Raw genomic sequence first — 16268 nt, 5'->3', positions numbered from 1 at the left:
AAGATAAAATGTAAGTCAGGTCATTAAACACACTAAATAACATCCAAAAGCCTCTTACATGGTGGCAGGCAGATTTCTAGATGTTTTCCATGCAGAAACTTCGTTAGTGATCAAGTCAGATCCCATTTGGGATGCGAACCCAAACTCTCTGGGTAGGGCACATAATCACCAGCACTCAAAGTTATAGACCAGGAGCATTAGACATGACATTGGAAAAAAATAGTAGAAAGCTGAATTTTTCAGGAAAGCTTCAGAACATCATTGCCATGTGTAAAGTACAAAGTTCTGCAAATTCTACCTTGTGGCATTTTCAAGATGGCCGCCAATTACAAGATGGCCACCAAAATCATTAAATGATTATACACAGATATTTTGTCAATAAGTATGTCATGTGATATATCAAATAAAAGCTCATCTCACAAGGAATCTAAATTTATTGATATCATGCATTTTGGCATTTTCAAAATGGCCGCCAATTTCAACATGGCTGCCAAAACCATTAAAATGATTAGACACACATATCTTTCGTCAATAATTATGCCATGTGACGTATCAAATGAAAACTCATTTCACGAGGAATCTAAATATATTACTTTTAACACCACACATGCATATGACAATGAAAAATGCCATGATGACAACACATTTGATGCTTGTGCTTTTGGTCAAATTTATTAAAATGTCTACTATTTTTGACTTAATACATTTTCAGCTGTTATTGATGAACAGAATTTCTATCCTCTCAAGATAGATGCTTTTATCTTTTTCTTGAAAAAAATTAAGGTGATAACCATATATGATATGTTGTCTAGTAAGTAGTATAGGAAGTGCATTTCTCTGAGAAAAACAACGTCACCAGTGGGACGAGAAATTATGGCTTTCATCATGATTTTTCCAAAACATTTAAGTAAATTTTTATTTTGAAACAATTCAGTGACTTTATGGAACAAATAACCTAGATAAGATGTGATATTTGGGTGAACTTTATTGAAGTAAGAGTTGAAAACTGACAGAACAACATGAAACACAACACAATGATGGAAAGATGCTGAATGCCAACCTGTGGTAAAAAACATTCAACCAATCGTGTTGAAGTTGGTGAAATGGGTCGTCATGGTCTTGTCCGAGCAAGTATATTGAGAGGAGATGGTTACCAGTCATATTTTGAAGAAAGCAAGGCAAAGTTACTATTTGTTGTCCATGGTGAATGCAGAAGACACTGAAGAACTCCTATCTCCTGATATTGAAAGCCCAGCTTCTAAATTGCGCTCACATACTCCTGCTGTCAACGTCAAAACACATTGTCTCAACTGTACTAAGGAAATAGCAAAGGGAATATCTGATTTAAAAAGTCCCAATCATCGTAGAGTCAAGTCACACGAGGATATGACGAAAGATTCTATTAAAGTATACTGAAGAAAGCAGATGCTCGAGCTGACGAGTGGGAGGATGCTGTCAAACTCCAGATCTGAAATACCTTTGATTGTGTAGCGGCAGAGGTGGAACACCATCATGATTGCCAGGTCTTCCACTATGCTGGTAAGCCATTTCCAGCTGAGGACAATACAGGTGGAAGAGGCCGGCCACTCGACACAACAAAACATGAAGCATTTAAGGAACTCTGCATGTATATTCGTGAAAATGATGAATGTCAGCGTTCACTTCAGGATCTCACATCCTTCATGAATAGCTTTCTAGGTGGAGCCAATGGATATGAGTAAAAAAATCTTCATTTCACGTTGATGAACTTTTTAGGGAAGGATATTATCAAATCTTGTGAGCATGGAAAGCCCAGAATTTACACATTCTTCAATGAAAGAAATTGCATCTTAAGAAGCCATTATTTGAATAGCAGTTTGTCCAAGGATTCAATCACAGACATTGTAGCTGCTCTTATACATGATGATATACTCCTGGGCCAAATGTAGAGATATCATGTAAATCAGGTAATATGATACACCCAGCCTTATCACCCATACTGCATATCCTGACCATGCTGAACACCAGTGCTTGTCACCACACATTAGACAATGTGATCAATTCTCAAGCAGTTTGTTTATGAACATGTGGACACTGTTTCAACAGTGGACTGAACCCAGTTAGGTTTTAGTAACCTGATACCTCCTGTTGCTAGTTCCACATCAACAAGAATTTTTGGCGGGTGGGAGGTGTCATACCAATTACTGAATAACACGTTTACTGCTGCTGAGAGATCCTAAAAGATAGGGACGTTTCTAACATTTGGCCTAGGACTAGATATACGATCCACAGATCCACAGTGTATGACAGTGATAACTATCCTGAAATGACAAAACTTGATGAAAGCAGCAGACTGTTACCAGACTCGTTAAATCGTTTCATGTGTGGCATAATAAAGTCTAAGTCGGACCACATGAAAGTCTGTCAACGTCGTCAAACAGCAAATGTTCACAGTATAATATCTGCCTGTCGTCCAAGATCTTTTGTCTCACCAATACTATTGGCCATATATACTTACATTAACTGTTAGTATGAAAGCAAAGAATTGGTTGATATCCTCTGCAGCTTTAATCCTTTGCTGATGAATATAGAGACTTGTATGATGCACTTATTTCAGATGACAGAGTTTTGGACATTGGGGGTGAGCTTGTCAATTTCATATTTGACAATGCTGATATCAGTGTTAGAACAACCAGTGGCTTTGGTACATAGCACGTTTTAGGTGGAATTGCTTGTGTAACGCCAGTCAGAAAAGAACCCGTTCTGATATCTATACCTCGCTCCACTCAAATCATGACATCAACTGACGTAGCAGCTAAGGACGCAAAGATCTCTGTCAAGGTATACCACAAACCTTTCATATCAGGACTACAGTCTGTTAAGATTGGACCAATTGAACTACCGAACTCAACTGCGCCATTTCTTAGCTTGACAAAAAGTTTCGATAGTCTATGGCTAGCAAAAGAATGATTAAGTCAAAAATAGTAGACATTTTAATATATTTGACCAAAAGCACAAGCATCAAATGTGTTGTCATCATGGCATTTTTCATTGTCGTATGCATGTGCGGTGTTACAAGTAATATATTTAGATTCCTCGTGAGATGAGTTTTCATTTGATACGTCACATGACATAATTATTGACGAAAGATGTGTGTCTAATCATTTTAATGGTTTTGGCAGCCATTTTGAAAATGCCAAAATGCATGATATCAATAAATTTAGATTCCTTGTGAGATGAGCTTTTATTTGATATATCACATGACATACTTATTGACAAAATATCTGTGTGTATAATCATTTAATGATTTTGGTGGCCATCTTGTAATTGGCGGCCATCTTGAAAATGCCACAAGGTAGAATTTGCAGAACTTTGTACTTTACACATGGCAATGATGTTCTGAAGCTTTCCTGAAAAATTCAGCTTTCTACTCTGTTTTTCCAATGTTACCTACTGTTTGTGTCTAATGCTCCTGGCCTAACCCACTCAGCAACTGCAGCCTGGATGGAAATAAGTCTGAGAACTAGTTGTCTGGATCACAAACCCCTACTGACAAGTGTGAAACAATACCTGTTGTACAGTAATGTCACGTTGTAATCATGCCCCATTTATCCACATAAGACAACTGGTGATATCAGTACAAAATACAACACAACAGTCAACATATTCTTTGTAAACTTTATCTGGAATGCAAAGTGATTATCACACAAGCTACATACATAAAGCATACATGAATAAGTTTATAAGCACCATCCACATTAGTACTTCTTTGTTCCATCACTGACACCTACATACCATCCTAAATTGGTCAAACAATGTAAATACGTTCTTCTACCTCTTAGAATGCATAATGGAGACTTGCAGTTTAGATATCATTGCTCTCACACCCATCTATTCATATCCAGTTGATTACACAGTACACGAACTGTTGGCAGTTAAAGCAATGTTAGTAGATTATATACAATACACAAATATGATTTTGGCTAGTTTTAGAGAAAAAAGGTCACATTTGTAAAATGCACATACATTAAATATTTCATTAAAGATGCAAAATGATATTTCATATGTAAATATTGCCATAATATGTACTCCCTTCTGGAAAAATAATTTTATCCAGTAAAACAAACAACGTTAACACTGAAACAAAGGAATAAATAAACATGATATGATGCTTGATTTAACATGCATAAATGACTGGATTATTTTGGTAAGAATCTTTCTCTGACATTTTAATTTGCTAAGACACCAAACATATTTTTCAGTTTAAATCAAGAAACATTCAATGTATATACAGATCAGTTTCAATATACTACCCAAAAACATTTAGGACAATGTCATACAGTTTCTATACTTGACCTGTCATGGCACAACAGATCAGGTGCCTAGCAATCCAATTTCTTTGTGCAAGTCCGATATATTGCAAAGCTTTATATTTAGACAGTTTTGAAGGTTTGCTCAGCAACAATCACATGTAAGCTTTGGCTTTTTTCAAAATGGTAGCTACGCCAATGGAAATTAAGCATATCAATGTGAAAGATTAATCTGGTCCTCCACTTTTATCAGTGGCTGAATGCACAAATCAAGATGATGTGATGTGGAAGTGAAACACTAACCAAACACACAAACTATCCAACAATCTGGTCAAAAAATATTTTGTATTAACAAAAGATACATTGGTTTCTGTCAATCGAAACAGGACACCAATGCTACAATCACCATAACAAATCACTAAACTTCAGAAATTGCAAAACAATATCACATGCACATTCTGTATTTTACAGTTAAGGATTTCCTGACCGATGATAAGACAAATAAGTAACACCAGAAGTGGTATAACAATGCTTTTGGCAACAAACTTTCTTCAGGATCAAGATGATAGTTTCCATGGAATGGTTATAACAAATGAATGTACACAGACCACTTGTAAGTCTTGCTACACTATGTACATAGACAATGTTGGTTCAAACAGCTAGATCGTGACCAAGTAAATAGATAATGAAACATCATACAGCTACATCATAATATACTGAACAGCAAAAGAAAAGCAACTGCTTTTTTTTTTTTTTGTCAAGTTCCTAAACAGAAGACAAATGTGTTCACATGTATTTTTACCGGATTTCCTTTTCTCGAAACTTGCGTTTCTGTTACTATACGCCCTGTAAATAGATCAACAGATCATGCAGTTAGATCGTCTTGAACCATTAAGCAGACGATGTCAATGGACACTTACACCAAGCGAACAAACCACACTGAACCACACATACATCATGTTCCGTCAAGTTAATAGGTTAGATCACAGAATCAGATCTTGGCACACATGGTAAACAGACCATGTTAGATCATGCATACAAAAACATGATGTTAGACCATGTCAATAGATCATGTTGGATCAGTAAAGACAGAACACCTCATGCAAAGTACAATCATGACCTATCAAAAGCTCAATATCAGCTGCTGCTCTCCGCCACTAACATCTTTGAGTCCAATGATACATTGTCATTCTTCACACACAGACCCTGATGAAGATTTCATGATTCAGTGACTTGACCAGTCACTTCGGACACATGGCAAGCAAGGCCCTTATGAATTACTGATCTTACTAATCCATCAACTCTCACAAAAACAAAAACAGACAAATATTGAAATAGAAACATCTAATGTTCTCCCCACACAGTGCCGACCTTCCACCATCTGGACTAAAACACTATACAAGAAATACTGGCGCTTGGGACAATAAATACACAAAATAAATCAAATAGGGAGGCCACCTGTTTGATGACCTTTGACCAGTTTGTGGTGGACCAACACAAAACCTCAACACAGCAGTAGATGGAGTTGACACCGACACCAATACTGACACTGGACATATCACACAGTACATACACCAAACAACTAAACAACACACAAAATGCGAATAGTTTGTAAAATAAAATCACATGTCCTCATATCTGTGTAAAAACTGGAATTCATTACAATGATTTATCACCATAGGCCCTGAATCGCCATATGCATCAATGCATAGCAAATCTGACATTAAAATCTCACATTTGGCAGCAATACTACAACTGTTTTTTCATAAAATTCAGGGGATATTTTGCACATAATTTAAGATATAGCAAATTGGCTAGAATTATTTGGCAGGGAAAACCGATTCTTGCATAAAGCAGGAAGAACATTCTAAAGAGATCAACCTTCAAAAAGGTTTTTGTCTGATCATAAATAACAATGTCTAATTTAAAATTCTTCCATGTACTGTATCAACATCAAACAATGTGTATCCAAAACCTTGCTATATAACTATATTTCTGCCCCCAATGATGAATAACATAACCAGTGAATTTCTGGGTTAGAATCTGTCTTCAGTAATGCATGCTTGTGACCACTGGATTGTCTGGTCCAGATTCCATTATTTACAGAACATTGTCCTGCAGCTGGAAAATTGCTGAGCATGATAATAAACAAAAAAAACAACCAACAAATGATGAATGATCTTTGGTTTTCATGGAAGCTCACTGATGACGACAAAAGAAATTTTTGTTTTCAAATTCAAAGGGTCATAAATCATGAAGACTACAGGAATAACCGATAAGGTAAGAATGAGTTTGCATGAGAACTGGCTTAATGTTGCCGTGAAAGTATTTCTGTAACACGACAACTTGTAGGTGAAAAGTCTTATCAGAAGGAATCAACTCTGCCTAGAGAACTGAAATGCCTCCTGGACTGGGTACACTTGCTTTAGCAATAATTAATGGACTTGCACCCACTATGAATGGCAATATATGGATGTAAGTTGACAGTATTTGTGTCAACTAGTCAGCCTTCTTATCAGTTCTCTGTCATCAATCAGAGCTACTGCACAACATTTCCACCACCTATCAGTGATTAATCAGCATTAATCCCTCCATTAATTTATGTCTCCTATTTGTCCTTTGTCATTCAGCAGCAACTAATAGTGTTGGGAATGAGTTGAATTTTCATGATCGATTGGATTATCAAAATGATCAGTCATTGATGATCCATTATGAAGTTTGCATTTAACTTCCAGGCAGTATGATAAGAGACTATTACGAGCATTGTCATTGGCTATGACTGGTCATGTGGAGTCATGTAAGCCAATCAGGGAGTTCCTTGTCATGTGTCTATATGCTTGCCTTCATTACAAGATGGATACACATGCTGTGGTGTAAGTATCAGATGAGCATAAAGTGCACTCAGAAAACAGTGCAAAAACTTACTGGCTTACATTATACAGATATGTAGATACATATTAACCAGTCATAATTAATCATGTTATGATCGATTCCTTTATTACTTTTTCAACCAATCAGCCATTGATGAAATCGATTAACTGGAACACCGCTACCAATTACGTTGGTTTCCCTTGTAAAGCACCCATTATTTTTATGGTATTGCTGTTGTTGTTTCACATGTACATAAATAGCTATCGGAGGTTTTCATTCACCTGATGAAGCAGTAAGAATAACTTATAACAGAATATCTTCATAATAAAGAAGTTGCAATCTATAAATGATCACATTTTACAGTTCAGGCCCTTTTGTTGACGTTATCTAACAGTATGCAACTTTCTTTGGGACACAAGAAAACTGTTAGTGTTCTCTGGTTAATGGAGAAATGAAGATACACGCAATCATTTCCTTTGTGAGTAGCCCTTACATTCTGAATTGAATGAAATAGGAAATGGGTTTCTTGAAACCCTTATTGTTTTCAGAGAAATCTTAATCCATCCAGTGTGAGAATGGTGATATCAGTGGTTTGAAAGTCAGTGTCATCAGCTCGTCAGGGCTTGTAAACAATAACCTTTACCACTCAGAATATACATAAAAGAGCTGTGTGGTGTAGTTGCTATTTCCACACAGAATAAAACTGCATTCCAGTTCTATATTGAGGAAATCGGGAAGCCATCTTGGTTCTTAGTGCTGTGATGATCCATACATCAACTAGTGACAATGCTGAGATTGCCACATGAATATAAGTCCTGATAGTCAGGGTTCAGGTGACATCGCACACACAACAGTATATGTCGTGCAGCATGTGCTGGAGCTTCCAGACTGACTACCATACACACTGATTCCCAAATCACAGCTTAACCAGACATATCACAACCACACCCCATTTTGGCCACGTGTATTTGGAAGTTTGTACAAACAAGCGGTTGTTGTTCAAGGTTGTTCTTTCAAGGTTAGTCTCACTTACAAATATTTAGTACCTGGAATAGAAACAGGTGCTGGATTCAGAAGAGACATGTTGCTGTTAATGCTATTCATGTCCTACGAGGTATGAAAGGATGATGTGAATGCAGGTGAGTGAGTGAGTGAGTTTAGTTTTACGTCACACTTAGCAATATTCCAGCTATATGGCGACGGTCTGTAAATAATCGAGTCTGGACCAGACAATCCAGTGATCAACAACATGAGCATCGATCTGCGCAATGGGGAACCGTTGACATGTGTCAATCAAGTCAGCTAGTCTGACCACCCGATCCCGTTAGTCGCCTCTTACGACAAGCATAGTCACCTTTTATGGCAAGCATGGGTTGCTGAAGGCCTATTCTACCCCGGGAACTTCACGGGTCGTGAATGCAGGTAAGTATGTATGCGACATATAGACACAATCTGTGTTTGTCATGTCCTTAGCACTGGGCGTGGTAGTGCTGTAGGGTGTGGTAGGCCCGCTGGATGTACAGGGTCAGTCGGTCAGGGTCACTGTAGAGAAGATGCTGCAACTGTGACGTCTTCATCTCCAACAGCATCCCTGCAGCAACAGTCAGCATCCCATCAGTGAAAAAAGACTTACATTACGTTCATGACACATCATACATCATAAGAAAGGAAAGTTGTATAGTATGTCTCCAGCTTTCTTGCTGTATCGCACATGTTCTGCAGTCTGTTTGACTGGCTTTTTATCATTTATCAACAATCATAAGGTTGGACTACAGCAGCATGAGCAAAACACTTCATCCGCAATCACAAAAAACAAACCACTGAGTGACTGAGTGAGTAAGTCTGAGTGACTGAGTAAGTCTGAGTGATTGAGTAAGTCTGAGTGATTGAGTAAGTCTGAGTCATTGAGAAAGGCTGACCTTTCGACAGTTTGAGTAACATGACAAATATTATGGCAAGGGACACCATAAATGAGCTTCTTACATTGTACAAATATTCTCCACTGAAACACAATATGAGACAGTGAACCTTACAACTGCACAGTCAAAGTTAGTACTCATGATCAGCCTGTTACACAACCTGAATGCTGACATGGCCAATCACAGTCCCAGACCAACTAATCAAACAAATCAAATGATCAATTGCAAAGTTTGCAACACCCAGCAATACCATACTGAGAAAAAAAAAACTCAAGTCATCTGTGACATAGCATGTGAAAATTATTCTTATTTATCAAAATAGAATTGCTGCAACCAAGAATCAAGAAAAGAATTTGTTGTTCACAAAATAAAAAAGGCTGTTCTTGTTTACCTGTGATGTGAGATGCATGTTCAGGGAACATGTCTTTAACTTTGTCGTAAACTTCCTGTCCGAGATCAGCATCTGAAGAGTGGTTGTTGTTTTTCTCAGTGTGTGGAACCCTGGGTTCCTGGGAAGCATGGTGACACTTGAGGTAGGATTCCTTGGCCTGTGACACTGCCAGCATCAACATCTCTGGGGATGCTAGAAGCTGTGAGACAGTGTCAGCGTCTAGCTCAGCCAGCATGCCTATCCACATGGAAATAGAAAGATATTGTTTGTTGTCGTTGTTGATGATTATTGTCTGTCCAGCTAAATAACAATAACTGAGTTTAGATTAGTCTAATATGAGGAACATGTGTCAAATATTGATCCACACTCACTGATTCAGAGTTTGGACATAATGACATATATATTATAATGACAGTAGGTGGCGCACGGCAATGAGCAACCCCATTTGGTTTGTGAAAGGGAGAGCAGATGTAGGCTCATGCACATGTACTGCATGACGATGAAATTGATTCCACATGTAGCTGCCTCTTCGCTCATGATGGCAAGCCCCAGTGGGCGCTCTCATACATGCTGATGTGGGTCAACTGTCAGGTCGGTGTTCAACCAGTTCTAATGTGGGAGAACAATCCTTCAGGAAAAGACAATTGAGAGCTGATGTAATAAATAACATGTCTGGATTCTCCTAGGTATCAATGATCAGTTTAATCATTTTCATTAATCAAAAAAAATTTGCTAAAAATGTGTCATAAAGAAATTCGCTCTCAGCTAGTGTATGAGTATACTGTAAATGCAGCCTACAAGATTGTGTCTATGAATTTACAGTTTCCTTGACGTTGGCCTGTGAATGTCACTGAGTCCGGATCAGAAATATAGAAGCAGCTCACATCAATTTACAGTCTCACATGTTTCCCCTGCCTACAACTAAGACATACATGATCAGTAGAAGACGTAACATGTACGCAAGACAGTCCCCCACAGTGATGTAAGGTATTATAGAAGAGACAATGATATAAATAAGTCAGACCAATAAAATAATAATGTTGTGGTTCTGATTACACCTCTTTAAAGTTTACGGTAGGTAAGTTTTTTCAGAAGTACGAACCAAGAGCACATTTATCAGTGAGTGAGTGAATTCAGTTTTATGCTGCACTCAGCAATATTCCAGCTATATGGCGGTGGACTGTAAATAATCGAGTCTGGACCAGACAATCCAGTGATCAACAGCAAGAGCATCAATCTGCGTAACTGGAAACCGATGACATGGGTCAACCAAGTCAGCAAGACTGACCAACCAATCTTGCTAGTCGACTGTTATGACAAGCATGGTTGCTGAAGGCCTATTTACCTCTGAGCTTCACAGGTCAGCACATATATCAATGAATGTGTAATTGTTTATTAATTCAGCTTTCAACTTGCACACGTGCAGCCATCACATTGACTTTCTCTATCAATTGGCCAATGTCTGTCAGTACTGAGAAAAATTGATGGCAACTGAAACCTTAGTGAAAGTTTATTTATTGCACCAGAATTCATGGGTTGCTCGGGTAATTGGAACTACTACATTCATTTCTTGGCCTCATGGAGCACAGTGGAACACTACTGTACCTGTTAATTCTGATGGCATTGATGGTTCAAGGACAGATATTTTCTCATACAGGTTATCACAGAGTTCTGGGCTGGTTTCTGCTGCAGACTTCCTCACATCACACAATGCACTGAAACATTTATAACTATTCTCAAAAACTTGAATCCTTACTGAAACATTTGAAACATGAACCACTGTCAACAATGATGTACACCATGGTACGCAATCTAGTTCACATTTACATTCAAATAACTATCAGAAAAAATTACTGGGATATAGTACACTAGTGCAAGCTTTATTTGTGGATATAATGGGAATGCAGCAAAAATGATATTTTAATGCATGATTTCATTTTGTATACTAATTATTTTATTTATAGGCACAAAAAACTGGAAAATGCCTAATATTCAACTCATGAATGAGAGACTGGTTTACTCTAGCCATCTGCAATCATCACACATTTGTGTGCACATAAAAGTTGATGTCACCTTGTTTCAAGGATTACATAGTCAGCTACTATGCATTACTATGTACAACTATGATAACAAATGATGTGAGGTGAGATGGTTGGTGAGAACAGTATCTTTTTGACTTGTCATGTAGTAAAAGCAAAATTTGGTATTTATGGGTGTTAGTGATCTTGAACTATTTATCTGAGTACTGACAATCAGATTGTGTTGTATGTACATGTAATGCATTTGGACTACTTTGATCAAAGAGATGTGGAATTGTGTGTACATCAAAAGTACCGCTTCGTGAAATCACATGACTCAACTCAGTAGATAAATTAATTATAGTGATCCACAAATCAAGAATATCCCCAATTCAATGCAAACTTATGTGCCCATCCAACCAAAATTACAAACTGACATGCATATCTGACCCTAAGTATACATTCAATGAACAAGAACAGGTATGAAAAACAATGACCTTTTAGTGTTGGAATATTACACTCAGGAAAGACTCACCCTAGAAGGGATTTACTATTTAAAAAGAGAGGGTTACTGATGGAACTCTTTCCAAACATTCCATGTGTGAAAGAAAAGACATTGCTTACCATACTGATTAGCAACCAGTTAGCGCTGTTGTTTAGCAAGTTTTAGCGATTTGCCCCACTGTTTCTTCACACCATGAAACTAAATTTATCTTAATAATAGATTAGCTATTCACCAACATTTCCTGCTTGTTTACAGTTGCCAATTGTGTTTCTCAAAAATGCAGGAAGCACGGTAGAGTATACTGTGCCTTCCCAACAAGTAATACGACCAGTTATGTTCATTTGTGAATTTTTCATATTATTCACTAAAAGTGACATAAATTTGGTAATAAAACTATCGTGTTTAAAAAATTGACATACTGAAAAAATTTCATAATTGGAATTCAGTTTTAAAAAAAAAAATTTTAAAGAACAAAACTTGCTCCCATTGTGAATGTTGACGGTTGCTGTTATAAGCCAATGGGAGTATGGAGATGTAGCCACGTGGCTGAACTTATTAAAGTCGACTCTCTGAGTAGCTGTTTGCAATTTGGGTAATGTTTGTCCAAAAAATAAAGATGAAGGTGAAACCGGACTACAATATTTTATCCATAGCGTCTGCATGGTGTCTGTCGAGGGATTGCTGTGAATTCTTTGACCAAGCGGATTCGTAGACGTGGAAATCCCGTGGATTCATAGACGGATTGAGCGCTGGATTTGTTGACTTTAGTAAAATGAGGACATGTTTCAACATCATGGGAGATGAAAATTGGTACAGTGACATTAGCGTAAACAAAAAGTGTTTGAGTTTTGTGATATAAAAAAATATATAATCGGTAGAAGTGGAGAAGAAGGATAAGGTGGGTCGGTCACCGACAAATAATTAACACACTTGAATATACATAATTTCTGAATCAAAACAGCTCACTACTTCCCATTTAACATTCACAACAATGGAATTGATCAACGTTCAGATATACGGACAAAAGCCCAGAAGTGGCAGTGGCGATGGTGGGTGGGTCACCGACGAAGAAATAACAAAACACAATCAAAACACACTCACTGGTTCCTATTTAGCATTTACAACAACTAAATGCAACCGAATGGCTTTGATGAGCAAACAGTAAAAACAGTTTAACAATTTCATTATTTTCTTATCTGCGGAATCCACTGACAAATAATGCCTATACATATACTGAACATCATTGAAAACGCACCACCTGTAAATTTTGAAATAAGGCAATAGAATCTTTTGGAAATGGAAAATTAATGGTGGAAATTTTGATAATAACACACTAGATCGTAAATAACGCTCTACAGTAAAAAACGGATCGTTCGAACACATCATCGAACACATCACATGAAAACAACAAAATTCATGCACATCACACACGAAGGGCACAAATTGCATGCAGAAAGCATGCTGTTCAGGGGTATAAATGACCTTCGGCACAAAACCGTTCTCATTTTCGCAGTACTTTCGTAAGTAAAGTTTTTTCGCCATGCCAAGATTGTCACCAGAGGAACGAGAACAGGCCTTGGGTATGTTGCAGGTCGGCGCTTCAAGCAGAAACATTGCACGACGATTTGGGTGTCATCATTCGACCATTCTGAGGCTTGCTAACAGACACCAACAAACAGGAACCAGCAGGGACCGGCAACGCCCAGGTCAGGCACGTGTTACCACCCCTCGTCAAGATCGAGACATTGTACGGCGCCATATTCGGGATCGAACCTTGCCCGCTGCCAGAACCGCCAACGCTGTCCAGGGTCGACGTGGTTTGATCAGCGCTTCCACCGTCCGACGCCGTCTCCGTGCGGCAGGGTTACGTTGTCGACGCCCTTACGTTGGACCCATCCTGACTGACAGGCATTGCCGTGAACGCCGACAATGGGCTGAACAGCATCGTGTGTGGTTGTTACGACGTTGGCATGGTGTGGTGTTCTCCGACGAGTCGCGTTTTCACTTGCGAAATGCTGACGGGCGTCTACGGGTATGGCGTCGACGGGGTGAACGTTATCATCAGGATTGTGTTGTGCAAACCGATTGGTGGGGTGGAGGCAGCATTATGGTGTGGGGAGGGATAAGTTATCACCACAGAACCGCTCTGATTGTTTGTCGTGGCAGAGTGAATGCCGTTTACTACCGTGACAACATTCTTCAGAACAACGTCGCTCCCTTCTTTCACCAGCATCAAGATCTGCACACATTTCAACATGACAATGCACGAGCCCACACTGCACGTGTTTCGATACAGTATCTGGCTAACAACAACATTCCTCTACTTCATTGGCCTGCATTGTCACCAGATTTGTCACCCATCGAACACTTGTGGGATTACATCGGCCAACGCCTCGCACGTCGTCCGCAGATCAACAACCTTGGGGAACTCGACAATGCCTTGCAGCAAGAGTGGAATGCAGTGCCTCAGGACTTTATTCAGAGACTTATCCGTTCAATGAGGAGACGTTGCACAGCTTGTGTTGCTGCTAACGGGGGTCATACACGCTACTGACTTTCCATTTTGACCCCATCTTTATTTCATTGTCAGCTGCATTAAATCTTCACTGTTTTGCTTGATTGTTTTTTGCTTCTTTTCTTTATCAATCATTGGTCTACACCAATATGTAAAATTTACATAGATTGCTCACTTCTGCTCTGAAAATCTAGGCCCAGGTATACTGGTGTCTCCTATTCTCGCGGTACTTATGAATATCAGCTGAAAAAATAATATAAACAGTTCCTTTCGTATGTATGCTTGTTGTTTTTAAATGAAGACATTCCCCCTCTAACATCTGCACCTATCAAATGCTTGATCCATCAAGTATATTATCTCATTTGAGCTCAATGAAAAACATGGTCGTCTGCCGCTGACTTTTCGAGGTGTCTCCTATTCTTGCGGTACAACGAGAAAGTAACGTTATTAGGTGTAAGGAAGGGGAATCTTATCGGGAAGGGCGGGGAAAAGTTATGATTTTTCCAAGTTGGTTAAAACTAAATTTATCTTAATAATAGATTAGCTATTCACCAACATTTCCCGCTTGTTTACAGTTGCCAATTGTGTTTCTCAAAAATGCAGGAAGCACGGTAGAGTATACTGTGCCTTCCCAACAAGTAATATGACCAGTTATGTTCATTTGTGAATTTTTCATATTATTCACTAAAAGTGACATAAATTTGGTAATGAAGAGATTCCCCTCTAACATCTGCACCTATCAACTGCTTGATCCATCAAGTATATTATCTCATTTGAGCTCAATGAAAAACATGGTCGTCTGCCGCTGACTTTTCGAGGCGTCTCCTATTCTCGCGGTACAACGAGAAAGTAACGTTATTAGGTGTAAGGAAGGGGAATCTTATCGGGAAGGGCGGGGAAAAGTTACTATTTTTCCAAGTTGGTTAAAACTTACGAATATTCCTTACACTGTAAAATTTTGATAATTCACAGGCTTGGGCCACTTCCTTGTTGCTGGTCAGTGATGTAAACAACCGCTAAGTATCACACATCGGCGACCTCGGCAGAAAATGTGTTTAAAGGGAGAATAGGAAACGGTCCTATACCCATTCTGATCTTTAGGGTAGCGGTAATTAATCTGAAAAAGTGCGCCCGATAAAGTGCATTACTCCCCATTCAATATGTACCTGAGCCTTTCAGACGTAAAACTGTGTTTATCCAATGTTTGCACAGCTTTTTCCACATAAGCTTTCAGATGGGATGGGTTTTCTAACATTTTCAACATATTCTCGTCATTCTCATCTAACAACATGCCAGTAATTTGTGCAGGGGAATGTTTCGGTTTCAGCTCTTCCACTTTGGTATAGAGATGTTCAGATAAAATGTCATGTTTCGTTGGCATCGTTGCTTTTGACATATGGGTGGTAAATGAAAAATATGTTAACTCCGACTAAACATGACATCAACATGCCCGAAACGAAGCTACGATAACTTCCGGCAATTCAGAGACGGATATGCTCACGCAGCAAAATGTAGTCCTTTATTATACGGCTCGCTTTATAACAATTTATATTATTAACAACACTGTTTTAAATCCCAGACAAGGGTTATAATTTCTCTTTAGAGCATTTTAGTGAATGGCATTATTAGTTCGCAAACGACATACGTCTATCGCAATTTATGGTAAATAATTATCCAAACACTGATCCCCACTGCATGTTTCATGCATTTTTAGATTAAATACATTCTTTACCTACCTGTCAGTCCAGGTTAAAGGTTAG

The 16268-nt window shown here is 38.5% G+C and overlaps 1 protein-coding gene across 1 annotated transcript; it reads right to left on the bottom strand.

Moving 5' to 3' along the window:
* Positions 1-3643: 3643 nt before the first annotated feature.
* Positions 3644-15991, bottom strand: LOC137273182 (uncharacterized). The gene is made up of 4 exons (XM_067805674.1): positions 15675-15991; positions 11076-11185; positions 9471-9707; positions 3644-8751 (listed from the first exon to the last, which is right to left on the bottom strand). The coding sequence occupies exons 1-4, from the start codon at positions 15902-15904 to the stop codon at positions 8630-8632; spliced, it is 699 nt and encodes a 232-aa protein (XP_067661775.1). The 5' UTR covers positions 15905-15991; the 3' UTR covers positions 3644-8629.
* Between the last annotated feature and the right edge of the window lie 277 nt (positions 15992-16268).

This window comes from Haliotis asinina, chromosome 2 (genome assembly GCF_037392515.1).
Source record: "Haliotis asinina isolate JCU_RB_2024 chromosome 2, JCU_Hal_asi_v2, whole genome shotgun sequence".
In the NCBI taxonomy this organism is placed as follows: domain Eukaryota; kingdom Metazoa; phylum Mollusca; class Gastropoda; order Lepetellida; family Haliotidae; genus Haliotis; species Haliotis asinina.
This window is presented reverse-complemented; position numbering and strand designations above follow the sequence as displayed.

Bases quoted from the DNA above. Each gene is read 5' to 3' on its own strand.
- LOC137273182 (XM_067805674.1), bottom strand. From the start codon at position 15,904: ATGTCAAAAGCAACGATGCCAACGAAACATGACATTTTATCTGAACAT. The intron at 11,186-15,674 runs GTACATATTGAA...TAAATGTTTCAG, and splicing joins TTTACGTCTGAAAGGCTCAG to TGCATTGTGTGATGTGAGGA. The intron at 8,752-9,470 runs GTAAACAAGAAC...CTGTTGCTGCAG, and splicing joins ACATGCATCTCACATCACAG to GGATGCTGTTGGAGATGAAG.